Source organism: Entelurus aequoreus, linkage group LG27 (genome assembly GCF_033978785.1).
Source record: "Entelurus aequoreus isolate RoL-2023_Sb linkage group LG27, RoL_Eaeq_v1.1, whole genome shotgun sequence".
NCBI classification, from domain to species: domain Eukaryota; kingdom Metazoa; phylum Chordata; class Actinopteri; order Syngnathiformes; family Syngnathidae; genus Entelurus; species Entelurus aequoreus.
The window spans coordinates 13,793,352-13,806,399 of record NC_084757.1 but is presented as its reverse complement, the minus strand read 5'-3'; the positions used below and the strand labels follow the sequence as shown (position 1 = coordinate 13,806,399).

General features: G+C 36.5%; 1 protein-coding gene across 7 annotated transcripts in view; it reads left to right on the top strand.

The window, feature by feature from the left end:
- osbpl1a (oxysterol binding protein-like 1A) overlaps positions 1-13,048 on the top strand; it is a 176,556-nt gene that overhangs the window by 162,139 nt on the left and 1,369 nt on the right. For all 7 annotated transcript variants that reach the window (XM_062038758.1, XM_062038756.1, XM_062038757.1 and 4 more), the window contains exons 25-27: positions 1-97; positions 2,612-2,735; positions 2,835-2,925. The exon at positions 1-97 is cut by the window's left edge and continues 8 nt beyond it. In XM_062038758.1, coding sequence (XP_061894742.1) covers positions 1-97; positions 2,612-2,735; positions 2,835-2,925 — 312 coding nt within the window. The remainder of the gene's footprint in view (positions 98-2,611; positions 2,736-2,834; positions 2,926-13,048) is intronic.

Genomic DNA, 13,048 nt, shown 5'->3' with positions numbered 1-13,048 from the left:
TGATGATGTTCCTTCGCCAGCCAGCGACAGCGTAGAGATGATACCCGGCAGCCAGCTTCTGTGGAGGATTGCCCCCAGGCCAGCCAACACAGCCCAGGTCAGACAGCATGGATGTGCATGTGCAGCCCGGCAATAACGACGTACACACGAGACTTACCGTCCAGGATCAAAATCCAGTACATAAAATATTAATCGGGGAGGTAACTAGAAAGAGAATGCCTTTGCATGCATTTTATAGTAATATTTTTTTTTTTCGTTATCGTTCCACACATGATTAATTAGATTGAGCTAAAATAACATTAAAGTGTAATTTTTCTTTTATATGCTTAAATATATTTAGGTCACTGTTCAACTGTTTAGCAGCTTTTGCTCCAAAGCACTTCCTCTTCAAACCATAATCATGAGGGGTGCTGAAAAAAATATGTTGATTCTAATTAATACATTTCAAAATAAAAAATATGTATGTTTCTATATATCCTTATATATATATATATGTATATAAGTACAGTATATATACATCAGTTTATATATACGTGTGTGTATACACAATATACATATATGTATGCGTGTATATACAGTAGTGATCAAAAGTTGACATACACCTGTAAAGAACATAATGTCATGGCTGTCTTGAGTTTCCAATCATTTCTACAACTCTTATTTTTTTGTGATAAAGTGATTGGAGCACATACTTGTTGGTCACAAATAAAATATTCATGAAGTTTGGTTCTTTTATGAATTTATTATGGGTCTACTGAAAATGTGCTGGGTCAAAAGTATACATACATCAATGTTAATATTTGCTTACATGTCCCTTGGCAAGTTTCACTGCAATTAGGCGCTTTTGGTAGCCATCCACAAGCTTCTGCTTGAATTTTTGACCACTCCTCTTGACAAAATTGGTGCAGTTCAGCTAAATGTGTTGGTTTACTGACATGGACTTGTTTCTTCAGCATTGTCCAAAGTCAGGACTTTGGGAAGGCCATTCTAAAGGGCTTTAATTCTAACCTGATTTAGCCATTCCTTTACCACTTTTGACGTGTGTTTGGGGTCATTGTCCTGTTGGAACACCAAACTGCGCCCAAGACCCAACCTCCGGGCTGAGGATTTTAGCTTGTCCTGAAGAATTTGGAGGTAATCCTCCTTTTCCATTGTCCCATTTACTCTCTGTAAAGCACCAGTTCCATTGGCAGCAAAACAGGCCCAGAGCATAATACTACCACCACCATGCTTGACGGTAGTGATGGTGTTCCTGGGATTAAAGGCCTCACCTTTCCTCCTCCAAACATATTGCTGGGTATTGTGTCCAAACAGCTCAATTTTTGTTTCATCTGACCACAGAACTTTCCTCCAGAAGGTCTTATCTTTGTCCATGTGATGTCAGATGAAACAAAAATGGAGCTGTTTGGCCACAATACCCAGCAATCTGTTTGGAGGAGAAAAGGGGAGGCCTTTAATCCCAAGTACACCATACCTACCGTCAAGCATGGTGGTGGTAGTATTATGCTCTGGGCTTGTTTTGCTGCCAATGGAACTGGTGCTTTACAGAGAGTAAATGGGACAATGAAAAAGGAGGATTACCAAGCTAAAATCATCAGCCTGGAGGTTGGGTCTTGGGTGCAGTTGGGTGTTCCAACAGGACAATGACCCCAAACGCACGTCAAAAGTGGTAAAGGAATGGCTCCGGATGGTTCTTTTCCTCTTTGGTGCGGAGGACACTATGTCCACAGTTTCCCAAACCAGTTTGAAATGTGGACTCGTCAGACCACAGAACACTTCCCCACTTTGTATCAGTCCATCTTAAATGAGTTCGGGCCCAGCGAAGCCGGCGGCGTTTCTGGGTGTTGTTGATAAATGGCTTTCGCTTTGTTTCGTAGAGTTTAAACAGAGGTAGCGGCCAACTGTAGTCACTGACAGTGGTTTTCTGAGGTGTTCTGGAGCCCATGTGGTGATATCCTTTACACACTGATGTCTCTTTTTTTTAAGCAGGACCGCCTGAGGGATCGAAGTTCACAGGCATTTGCCGGTTACGTGCAGTGATTTCTCCAGATTCTCTCAACCTTATGATGATATTACGGACCGTAGATGGTGAAATCCCTCAATTCCTTGCAATAGCTGGTTGAGAAATGTTGTTCTTAACAATTTGCTCACGCATTTGTTCACAAAGTGGTGACCCTCGCCCCCATCCTTGTTTGTGAATGACTGAAGCCTCTTTTATACCCAATCATGGCACCCACCTGTTACCAATTAGCCCGTTCACCTGTGGGATGTTCCAAATAAGTGTTTGACGAGCGTTCCTCAACTTCCTCAGTCTTTTTTGCCACTCGTGCCAGCTTTTTTTGGAAACATGTTGCAGGCATCAAATTCCAAACGAGCTAATATTTGCAAAAAATAACAAAAGTTCACCAGTTGGAACGTTAAATATCTTGTCTTTGCAGTCTATTCAATTGAATATAGGTTGAAAGGGATTTACTAATATTTGTATTTTGTTTTTATTTACCATTTACACAACGTGTGGTTTTGGGTTTTGTACATAAAGTTGCATGTCATGAGTTTGTGCAGGCTCTGTTTTAACAATGCATGATTTACTTTGTTCCTCGCCTGAGTGCAGATGTACAGCTTCACGTCCTTCGCCATGCAGCTGAACGAGCTGCACGAGGACATGGAGGGAGTCATCCCTCACACCGACTGCAGATGGAGGCCCGACGTCCGCGCCATGGAGAACGGCAACATCGGTAATTTAGCCTGACAGCAGCGACTCGCTAATGGTGTCATCTTTTAAACATATGTGCTGAACGCGCGACTTTGACGACAAATTGTTATCGTTCCAACAGACCTCGCCAGCGAAGAGAAAAAGAGACTGGAGGAGAAGCAGAGGGCCGCTCGCAAGAGCCGCTCCAAATTGGACGAGGACTGGAAGACGAGGTGAGCGCCACCGTAATGAAAACGGACAAGCTGGCCTCTCGCCGCTTAACAGGCGCCCGCTAATTTATGCAAAGTCTTTAATTGGGGCCCAAATGTGCTGGCGGTCTTTGTTACTGAACAGATGAGGAGGTCATGTCACCTCATCATTTCTGAAGCAAAATAGCAATAATGAATAGTTGCTATTTAGAGTGTGTGTGTGGACAATGTCAAGTAACATTTGTCTTCAGATGAGCCCATGACATTCGCCACAAAGCGTAGTTTTACCTCAAATAAAAGTTTTTATCGGAAAGGTTGATTATGCTCTCGGGCCAAATATATTCAAAGATGGCGAGCTTAGCTCAGGAGGACGTTGCTCGCCCGCCTCTTAGCCTGTAGCTAATGGGATTAGCACATCAAAAACATTCCTTTTCTAGACAAATAGCAATGTTTGGATATCTCCCGGTAAATGTGACGAGCACATATGCGAGGTCCACACAGACATGGGAATCGAACCCAGAACCTTCTCGCTACACTGCAAAAAGTCAGTGCTCAAAAACAAGAAGAAAAAAAAATACAAAAGCGAGGTGTATTTTATTTGAACTAAGCAAAATTATCTGCCAATAGAATAAGAAAATTTGGCTTGTCAAGACTTTCCAAAACAAGTAAAATTAAAGCTGCAAGCAGCGATGGACGGGACCGACAGCCCTTGTGTGTGACAGTGATTGTCAAACTGTGGTACGTGGGCTCCATCTAGTGGTACGTCAAAGAATCACTTAATCAAACACAGTGTTACTGTTCAAACTATGTAACGTTACAGTGGCCAATAATATCCATCCATTTTCTACCGCTTGTCCCTTTTGGGGTCGCGGGGGATGCTGGAGTCTATCTCAGCTGCATTCGGGCGAAAGGCGGGGTACACCCTGGACAAGTCGCTACCTCATCACAGGGCCACAATGCAAAATAACAAAGAAAATGTAAAATAAAGAAAATGTTGCAAAATAATAAGCAAAATATTGCAAAATAAAGCAAACCTTGCAAAATAAGAAAAATGTTGCAAAATGAAGAAAACGTTGCAAAATAACAAGGAAAATGTTGCGAAATAACAAGGAAAATGTTGCAAAATGACAAAGAAAACGTTGCAAAATGACAAAGAAAATGTTGCAAAATAAAAAAAAGATTGCAAAATAAAGAAAGGTTGCAAAATGTCAAAGACAATGTTGCAAAATAAAGTAAAGGTTGCAAAATGACAAAGAAAACAATGCAAAATTACACCAAACAAATTCTAAAATAAAGAAAACGTTGCAAAATAACAAGCAAAATATTGCAAAATAAAGAAAACCTTGCAAAATGAGAAACATTTTGCAAAATGAAGAAAACGTTGCAAAATAACAAGGAAAGCGTTGCGAAATAACAAGGAAAATGTTGCAAAATGACAAAGAAAACATTGCAAAATGACATGCAACACCTTGCAAAATGACAAAGAAAAGGTTGCAAAATCAAAAAAAATGTTGCAAAATAAAGAAAAGGTTGCAAAATGTCAAAGAAAATTTTGCAAAATAAAGAAAAGGTTGCAAAATGACAAAGAAAACAATGCAAAATAAAAAATATAAAAAATTCTAAAATAAAGAAAACGTTGCAAAATAATGCAAAATAAAGAAAACGTTGTAAAATAACAAGAAAAATGTTGCAAAATAAAGAAAACATTGCAAAATGACAAGCAAAATATTGCAAAACAAAGAAAACCTTGCAAAATAAGAAACATTTTGCAAAATGAAGAAAACGTTGCAAAATAACAAGGAAAACGTTGCGAAATAACGAGGAAAATGTTGCAAAATGACAAAGAAAACATTGCAAAATGACATGTAACACCTTGCAAAATGACAAAGAAAAGGTTGCAAAATTAAAAAAAATGTTGCAAAATAAAGAAAAGGTTGCAAAATGTCAAATAAAATTTTGCAAAATAAAGTAAAGGTTGCAAAATGACAAAGAAAACAATGCAAAATAAAAAATAAAAAAAATTCTAAAATAAAGAAAACGTTGCAAAATATTGCAAAATAAAGAAAACGTTGTAAAATAACAAGAAAAATGTTGCAAAATAAAGAAAACATTGCAAAATGACAAGCAAAATATTGCAAAACAAAGAAAACCTTGCAAAATAAGAAAAATTTTGCAAAATGAAGAAAACGTTGCAAAATAACAAGGAAAACGTTGCGAAATAACGAGGAAAATGTTGCAAAATGACAAAGAAAACATTGCAAAATGACATGCAACACCTTGCAAAATGACAAAGAAAAGGTTGCAAAATAAAAAAAAATGTTGCAAAATAAAGAAAAGGTTGCAAAATGTCAAAGAAAATTTAGCAAAATAAAGAAAAGGTTGCAAAATGACAAAGAAAACAATGCAAAATAAAAAATAAAAAAAATTCTAAAATAAAGAAAACGTTGCAAAATATTGCAAAATAAAGAAAACGTTGTAAAATAACAAGAAAAATGTTGCAAAATAAAGAAAACATTGCAAAATGACAAGCAAAATATTGCAAAACAAAGAAAACCTTGCAAAATAAGAAACATTTTGCAAAATGAAGAAAACGTTGCAAAATAACAAGGAAAACGTTGCGAAATAACGAGGAAAATGTTGCAAAATGACAAAGAAAACATTGCAAAATGACATGCAACACCTTGCAAAATGACAAAGAAAAGGTTGCAAAATTAAAAAAAATGTTGCAAAATAAAGAAAAGGTTGCAAAATGTCAAATACAATTTTGCAAAATAAAGTAAAGGTTGCAAAATGACAAAGAAAACAATGCAAAATAAAAAATAAAAAAAATTCTAAAATAAAGAAAACGTTGCAAAATATTGCAAAATAAAGAAAACGTTGTAAAATAACAAGAAAAATGTTGCAAAATAAAGAAAACATTGCAAAATGACAAGCAAAATATTGCAAAACAAAGAAAACCTTGCAAAATAAGAAAAATTTTGCAAAATGAAGAAAACGTTGCAAAATAACAAGGAAAACGTTGCGAAATAACGAGGAAAATGTTGCAAAATGACAAAGAAAACATTGCAAAATGACATGCAACACCTTGCAAAATGACAAAGAAAAGGTTGCAAAATAAAAAAAAATGTTGCAAAATAAAGAAAAGGTTGCAAAATGTCAAAGAAAATTTTGCAAAATAAAGAAAAGGTTGCAAAATGACAAAGAAAACAATGCAAAATAAAAAATAAAAAAAATTCTAAAATAAAGAAAACGTTGCAAAATATTGCAAAATAAAGAAAACGTTGTAAAATAACAAGAAAAATGTTGCAAAATAAAGAAAACATTGCAAAATGACAAGCAAAATATTGCAAAACAAAGAAAACCTTGCAAAATAAGAAAAATTTTGCAAAATGAAGAAAACGTTGCAAAATAACAAGGAAAACGTTGCGAAATAACGAGGAAAATGTTGCAAAATGACAAAGAAAACATTGCAAAATGACATGTAACACCTTGCAAAATGACAAAGAAAAGGTTGCAAAATAAAAAAAAGGTTGCAAAATAAAGAAAAGGTTGCAAAATGTCAAAGAAAATTTTGCAAAATAAAGAAAAGGTTGCAAAATAACAAAAAACAATGCAAAATTTAAAAAAAAATAATTCTAAAATAAAGAAAACGTTGCAAAATAAAAAGCAAAATATTGCAAAATAAAGAAAACGTAAAATAACAAGAAAAATGTTGCAAAATAAAGAAAACATTGCAAAATGACAAAGAAAATGTTGCAAAATAAGGAAATAATGAACATATCATGTTAAATAAAACCTTTGCCTGGTTTTTAATGAACACTTAGGCCTACTACGCTACAGTATTTTAATGTCGGTCATTACAGTGGTACTTGGAGAGCCAAGTTGGTTCTGAGGTGGTACTTGGTGAAAATAGTTTAACAACCACTGGTGTATGAGATGTAGACACAATAATCTAAAGTGAGAATAATAATGTTTCATTATTTACAATTGTAGTCATTTGAAAAAAAAAGTCTAAAGTGTCTAAAGTGCAAAACAAGGGCGGTTGAAACATGGATTTAATGGAAAGAAAAAGCGTGAGTAGACAGAGTGAGGAAAGAGGACAAGAGCAGGATAACGTATTGCATGAGAGGGTGAGGAGATGATAACGGAAGCAGAAGTGCTGCGCGCAAACAGAATGTCATTTTCATCAGTCTTCCTGGCTAATGTTCTCTTCCACTTGACAACCAGATGAATCCAACACTACTCTGAATTAGCAGCCTCCCCAACAAATATGTGGACTTATCTTTGGGGGACATTTTAATGTTGGCGTTTTTAATCCAAAGCTGCCATTTTGCAAATTAGTACTGTAATTGCAGCTATTAAAACGTCTATTCTATTAGCCGCAGACTGTCTTTTAGATGCAGGGTGTGTGCTCTACAACAGTGTTTTTCAACCACTGTGCCGCGGCCGCGAGGTACAGTCTGGTGTGCCGTGGGAGATTATCTAATTTCACCTATTTGGGTTACAAATATTTTTTGCCAAGCAGTAATTATTGTCTAGAGCTCGGCAGAGTAACCGTGTAATACTCTTCCATATCAGTAGGTGGCAGCCGGTAGCTAATTGCTTTGTAGATGTCGGGAATAGCGGGAGGTTAAAAGGTATCTAATGCTTCAACCTTCACAGCATCTTCTCCCCGTCATCTTTGTTGTAGCGGTGTAGCGTGCAAGGATGGGAATGGAAGAAGTGTCAAAAGATGGCGCTAACTGTTTTAATGACATTCAGACTTTACTTCAATCAATAACGGAGCAGCATCTCCTCATCCGGAAACAGCAACAACAAGTGTCCTGTGAAAAAACGTCCAACTGGAACTCTCTAATAACTAAAGTTCCTTGGGTGAATAATGTAAACTCACTACACCGGTATGTTTTAGCGCTTTCATGGCGAGTTTACTGACAGATATAAGTAAGAACTTTACACTACTTTATATTAGAAATGGCAACAGTGGAGGATGAATGTCCCATAACAAGAAGATAGAGGAAAAGAAGAAGCTTATTGACTACGGTGTCGCCACGGACTACAAAGGCGGACGCGCGCAATTTTTCAGGATTTATGCAGATCCCAAATACAGATCAGCAGGTACCAGAAGGTAAGAAAGGTTGCTTTTGCATAATATTGCGAAACAAAACGCCAGATAATATGTCTTACCTTATACACACACCATAATAATACTCCTATGTTGAAGCACTTCAAGCGGTGTGGCTTCATAGCTTACCAAAGTCGTACTAAAACATTTTGACAGATTTTTAAGCGCTGTGTGTAATGTTCTATATTTTCAATGGAACATATAAAATCTTGGTGTTGTTTACTTGAGTCATATTGCAGTCTACACGTATCTCTTATGTTTGACTGCCATCTACTGGTCACACTTGTCATTTCACCATGTACCAAATAAAATAGCTTCGAGGTCGGTAAGCAAAACCAGAATTATTCCATACGTTAGGTGCACCGAGTTATAAGGCGCACAATCACGGAGTACTTACAAGCAAGGCAAGGCAAGGCAAGGCAACTTTATTTGTATAGCGCTTTTCATACACAAGGCAGACTCAAAGTGCTTCACAGACAACAAAGTGAAATGAAAGAAAATAAAAGCAAAATTAAAATGCAGACAATAAAAATAAAAATAAAAACAGTGCAGACGTTAAAAGTTAAAAGATTAAAAGATTTAGCTGAAAGCTAAGGTGAACATAAAAGTCTTCAGTCTAGTTTTAAAAGTAGTGAGAGTTGGGGAGAGTCTGACATCTTCAGGAAGTTTATTCCAGCTATGTGTTGCATAGTGACTGAATGATGATCTCCCTTGATTTGAGTTTACTCTTGGAACCGCTAACAGATTGGTCTCAGAAGATCTTAGTGATCTAGAGGGCGTATATAGTGGGAGCATATCAGTGATATACTTGGGCCCTAGACCATGTAGTGATTTATATGTGAGCAGGAGGATTTTGAAATCTATTCTCTGATGTACAGGGAGCCAATGTAAGGATTTAAGAATTGGTGTAATGTGCTCACATTTTTTGGTCTTTGTTAGAACTCTAGCAGCAGCGTTCTGAACAAGCTGTAGCTGCCTGACAGTTTTTTTGGGAAGACCTGCAAGGAGACCATTACAATAGTCTAGCCTACTGGTAATAAAGGCATGTACAAGTTTTTCTAAGTCTTGAGCTGACATGAGCCCTCTAAGTCTTTTTACATTTTTGAGGTGATAGTAGGCCGATTTTGTTACTGATTTGATGTGACTGTCGAAATGTAAATCAGAATCTAAAATAACCCCAAGATTTCTGGCTTTATTTGAGGTTTTCAGGGACAGTGATTGAAGGTGTTGGATGACTTTAAACCTTTCTTTTTTAGCACCAAAAACAATTATCTCAGTTTTATCTTCATTTAGTTGTAGGAAATTTTGGCACATCCAGTGTTTGACTTGCTCAATGCACTGGCACAGAAGATCTATGGGGCGATAGTCATTTGGTGATAGCGCTACATAGATTTGGGTGTCATCGGCATAGCAATGATGGTCAATGTTATTATTTTGCATGATTTGTCCTAGTGGGAGCATATAGATGTTAAATAAAGCAGACACAGTGTGTAGACAGAAAAGGGAGAACGGAAGCATTTTGGCTTAAAAACTAACGATAAAGGTGAAGTTATAACACGGAAACGCCCTCAGGAAGAGGTGCTTTAAAACATGGCTAGCTAGCTTGCAGCTAATGTAATGATACCAAGTACAGGAGTGTATCTAGTCGATAATACTATGATTAGCATCACAAAATCTTCTTTCATTTTTTAAAATGTATATTATGTTTATAAACTCAGGAAATATGTCCCTGGACACATGAGGACTGTGAATATGACCAATGTATGATCCTGTAACTACTTGGTATCGGATTGATGCCCAAATTTGTGGTATCATCCAAAACTAATGTAAAGTATCAAACAACAGAAGAATAAGGGATTATTACATTTTAACAGAAGTGTAGATAGAACATGTTAAAAGAGAAAGTAAGCAGATATTAACAGTAAATGAACAAGTAGATTAATAATTCATTTTCTACCACTTGTCCTTAATAATGTTGACAAAATAATAGGTAGATAAATGACACAATATGTTACTGCATATGTCAGCAGCTAAATTAGGAGCCTTTGTTTGTTTACTTACTACTAAAAGACAAGTTGTCTAGTATGTTCACTATTTTATTTAAGGACAAACTTGCAATAATAAACGTATGTTTAATGTACCCTAAGATTTTTTGTTAAAATAAAGCCAATAATAACATTTTTTTGTGGTCCCCTTTATTTAGAAAAGTACCGAAATAATTTTGTTACCGGTGAAACTGAAAAAAATTGAATACCGTGCAAAGGTTGGTTTATACCAGGAATTACATTTCCAAAGTTAAATTAATGCATAACATATGCTCATAACATGCAACTCAAGATATTTCAAGACTTTTTTAAATATATAAATATATAATTTTGATAATTGTGGCTTACACCTTATAGAAACCTCGAGTTACAATTTTAAATGTGGGGTTTCCAATAACAGGAAACCCCGAGCATCACAATTTTAACAAATAAAAGCTTGACATATGTTCACTATTTTATTTAACGACAAACTTGCAATAAGAAACATGATTAATGTACCCTAAGATTTGTTGTTAAAATAAAGCCAATAATGTAATTTTTTGTGGTCCCCTTTATTTAGGAAAGTACCGAAAAGTATCGAAAATATTTTTGGTACCGGTACCAAACTATTGGTATAGGTACAACACTAGTACACGGTATAAATCACCACACTTTAGAACTAAATAAATGCGTGATGATTTTGGCGTGTTCTTTATTGGACCGGCCCAGTATAATTAAGAGTAGGGATGTCCGATAATGGCTTTTTGCCGATATCCGATATTGTCCAACTCTTAATTACCGATACCGATATCAACCGATACCAATATATACAGTCGTGGAATTAACACATTATTATGCCTAATTTGGACAACCAGGTATGGTGAAGATAAGGTCCTTTTTTTTTAAATAAATAAAATAAAATAGGATAAATAAATTAAAAACATTTTCTTGAATAAAAAAGAAAGTAAAACAATATAAAAACAGTTACATAGAAACTAGTAATTAATGAAAATGAGTAAAATTAACTGTTAAAAGTTAGTACTATTAGTGGACCAGCAATCATGTGTGCTTACGGACTGTATCCCTTGCAGACTGTATTGATGTATATTGATATATAATGTAGGAACCAGAATATTAATAACAGAAAGAAACAACCCTTTTGTGTGAATGGGGGAGGGAGGTTTTTTGGGTTAGTGCACTAATTGTAAGTGCATCTTGTGTTTTTTATGTTGATTTAATGAAAATAAAAAAATATATATATAAAAACGATACCGATAATTAAAAAAAACGATACCGATAATTTCCGATATTGCATTTTAAAGGCCTACTGAAATGATTTTTTTTTATTTAAACGGGAATAGCAGATCCATTCTATGTGTCATACTTGATCATCTCGCGATATTGCCATATTTTTGCTGAAAGGATTTAGTAGAGAAAATCGACGATAAAGTTCGCAACTTTTGCTCGCTGATAAAAAAAAGCCTTGCCTGTACCGGAAGTAGCGTGACGCCACAGGAGCTAGTATTCCTCACAATTCCCCATTGTTTACAATGGAGCGAGAGAGATTCGGACCGAGAAAGTGATGATTACCCCATTAATTTGAGCGAGGATGAAAGATTTGTAGATGAGGAACGTTACAGTGAACGACTTGAGAGGCAGTGATTGACGTATCTTTTTTCGCTCTGACCGTAACTTAGGTACAAGCTGGCTCATTGGATTCCACACTCTCCTTTTTATATTGTGGATCACGGATTTGTATTTTAAACCACCTCGGATACTATATCCTCTTGAAAATGAGAGTCGAGCACGCGAAATGGACATTTAAAGTGACTTTTATCTCCAAGACAATACATCGGTGACACACTTAGCTACTGAGCTAGCGCGATAGCATCGTTCTCAAATGAAGATAGAAACAAAATAAATAAACCCCTTAATGGAAGGATAGATAGAAAATCAACAATACTATTAAACCGTGGACATGGCTGGCGAAGGTTAACAATGCTGTGCTAACGACGCCATTGAAGCTAACTTAGCAACCGGACCTCACAGAACTATGTACTCTCTCCTTTTTCTATTGTGAATCACAGATTTGTATTTTAAACCACCTCGGATACTATATCCTCTTGAAAATGAGAGTCGAGCACGCGAAATGGACATTTAAAGTGACTTATCTCCAAGACAATACATCGGTGACACACTTAGCTACTGAGCTAGCGCGTAACATCGTTCTCAAATGAAGATAGAAACCCATCAACAGCCGTGCTCACCTGCATTCCAGCGATCAACGGCACGACGAAGGACTTCATCCGTGGGTTTGGCGGCAAGCATCGGCTAGGCGTCAGGGTAAGTAGTCGTTGTTGTGTTGCTGTAAGTATTGTAATGCCCCGCAGTGGAGAAGGAGTCACACAGACGAGGAAGCGCTGCTCAATCGCTTTATTAAAAAGCGGTAACTGGTTGTAGTTCAAAAAGTAACGCACACACATACACGAGCTGCTGTTAGCCAAAAGTCACGCTCACACACACAAGTTCTCCGCCAACTCACTCGCGCATGCGCGTTCCCCAAAACCTTAAAGACAGTACACTAATGCAAATATCACAGATATTACAGTATTGTACTTAGCCGCTAATACACCGATCGATCCCACCTACAACGTTCTTCTTTGCAGTCTCCATTGTTCATTAAACAAATTGCAAAAGATTCACCAACACAGATGTCCAGAATACTGTGGAATTTTGTCGAAGAAAACAAGAGGCTTTTCTATCGGGTCCGATGGGGTACAACCACTTCCGTTGCTTTTGTGACGTCACGCGCATAAATCATATCCAAAGGAGTTTTTCAACCGGAAGTGTGGCGGGAATTTTAAAATTGAACTTTATAAGTTAACCCGGCCGTATTGGCATGTGTTGCAATGTTAAGATTTCCTCATTGATATATAAACTATCAGACTGCGTGGTTGGTAGTAGTGGCTTTCAGTAGGCCTTTAAAGCATTTATCGACATC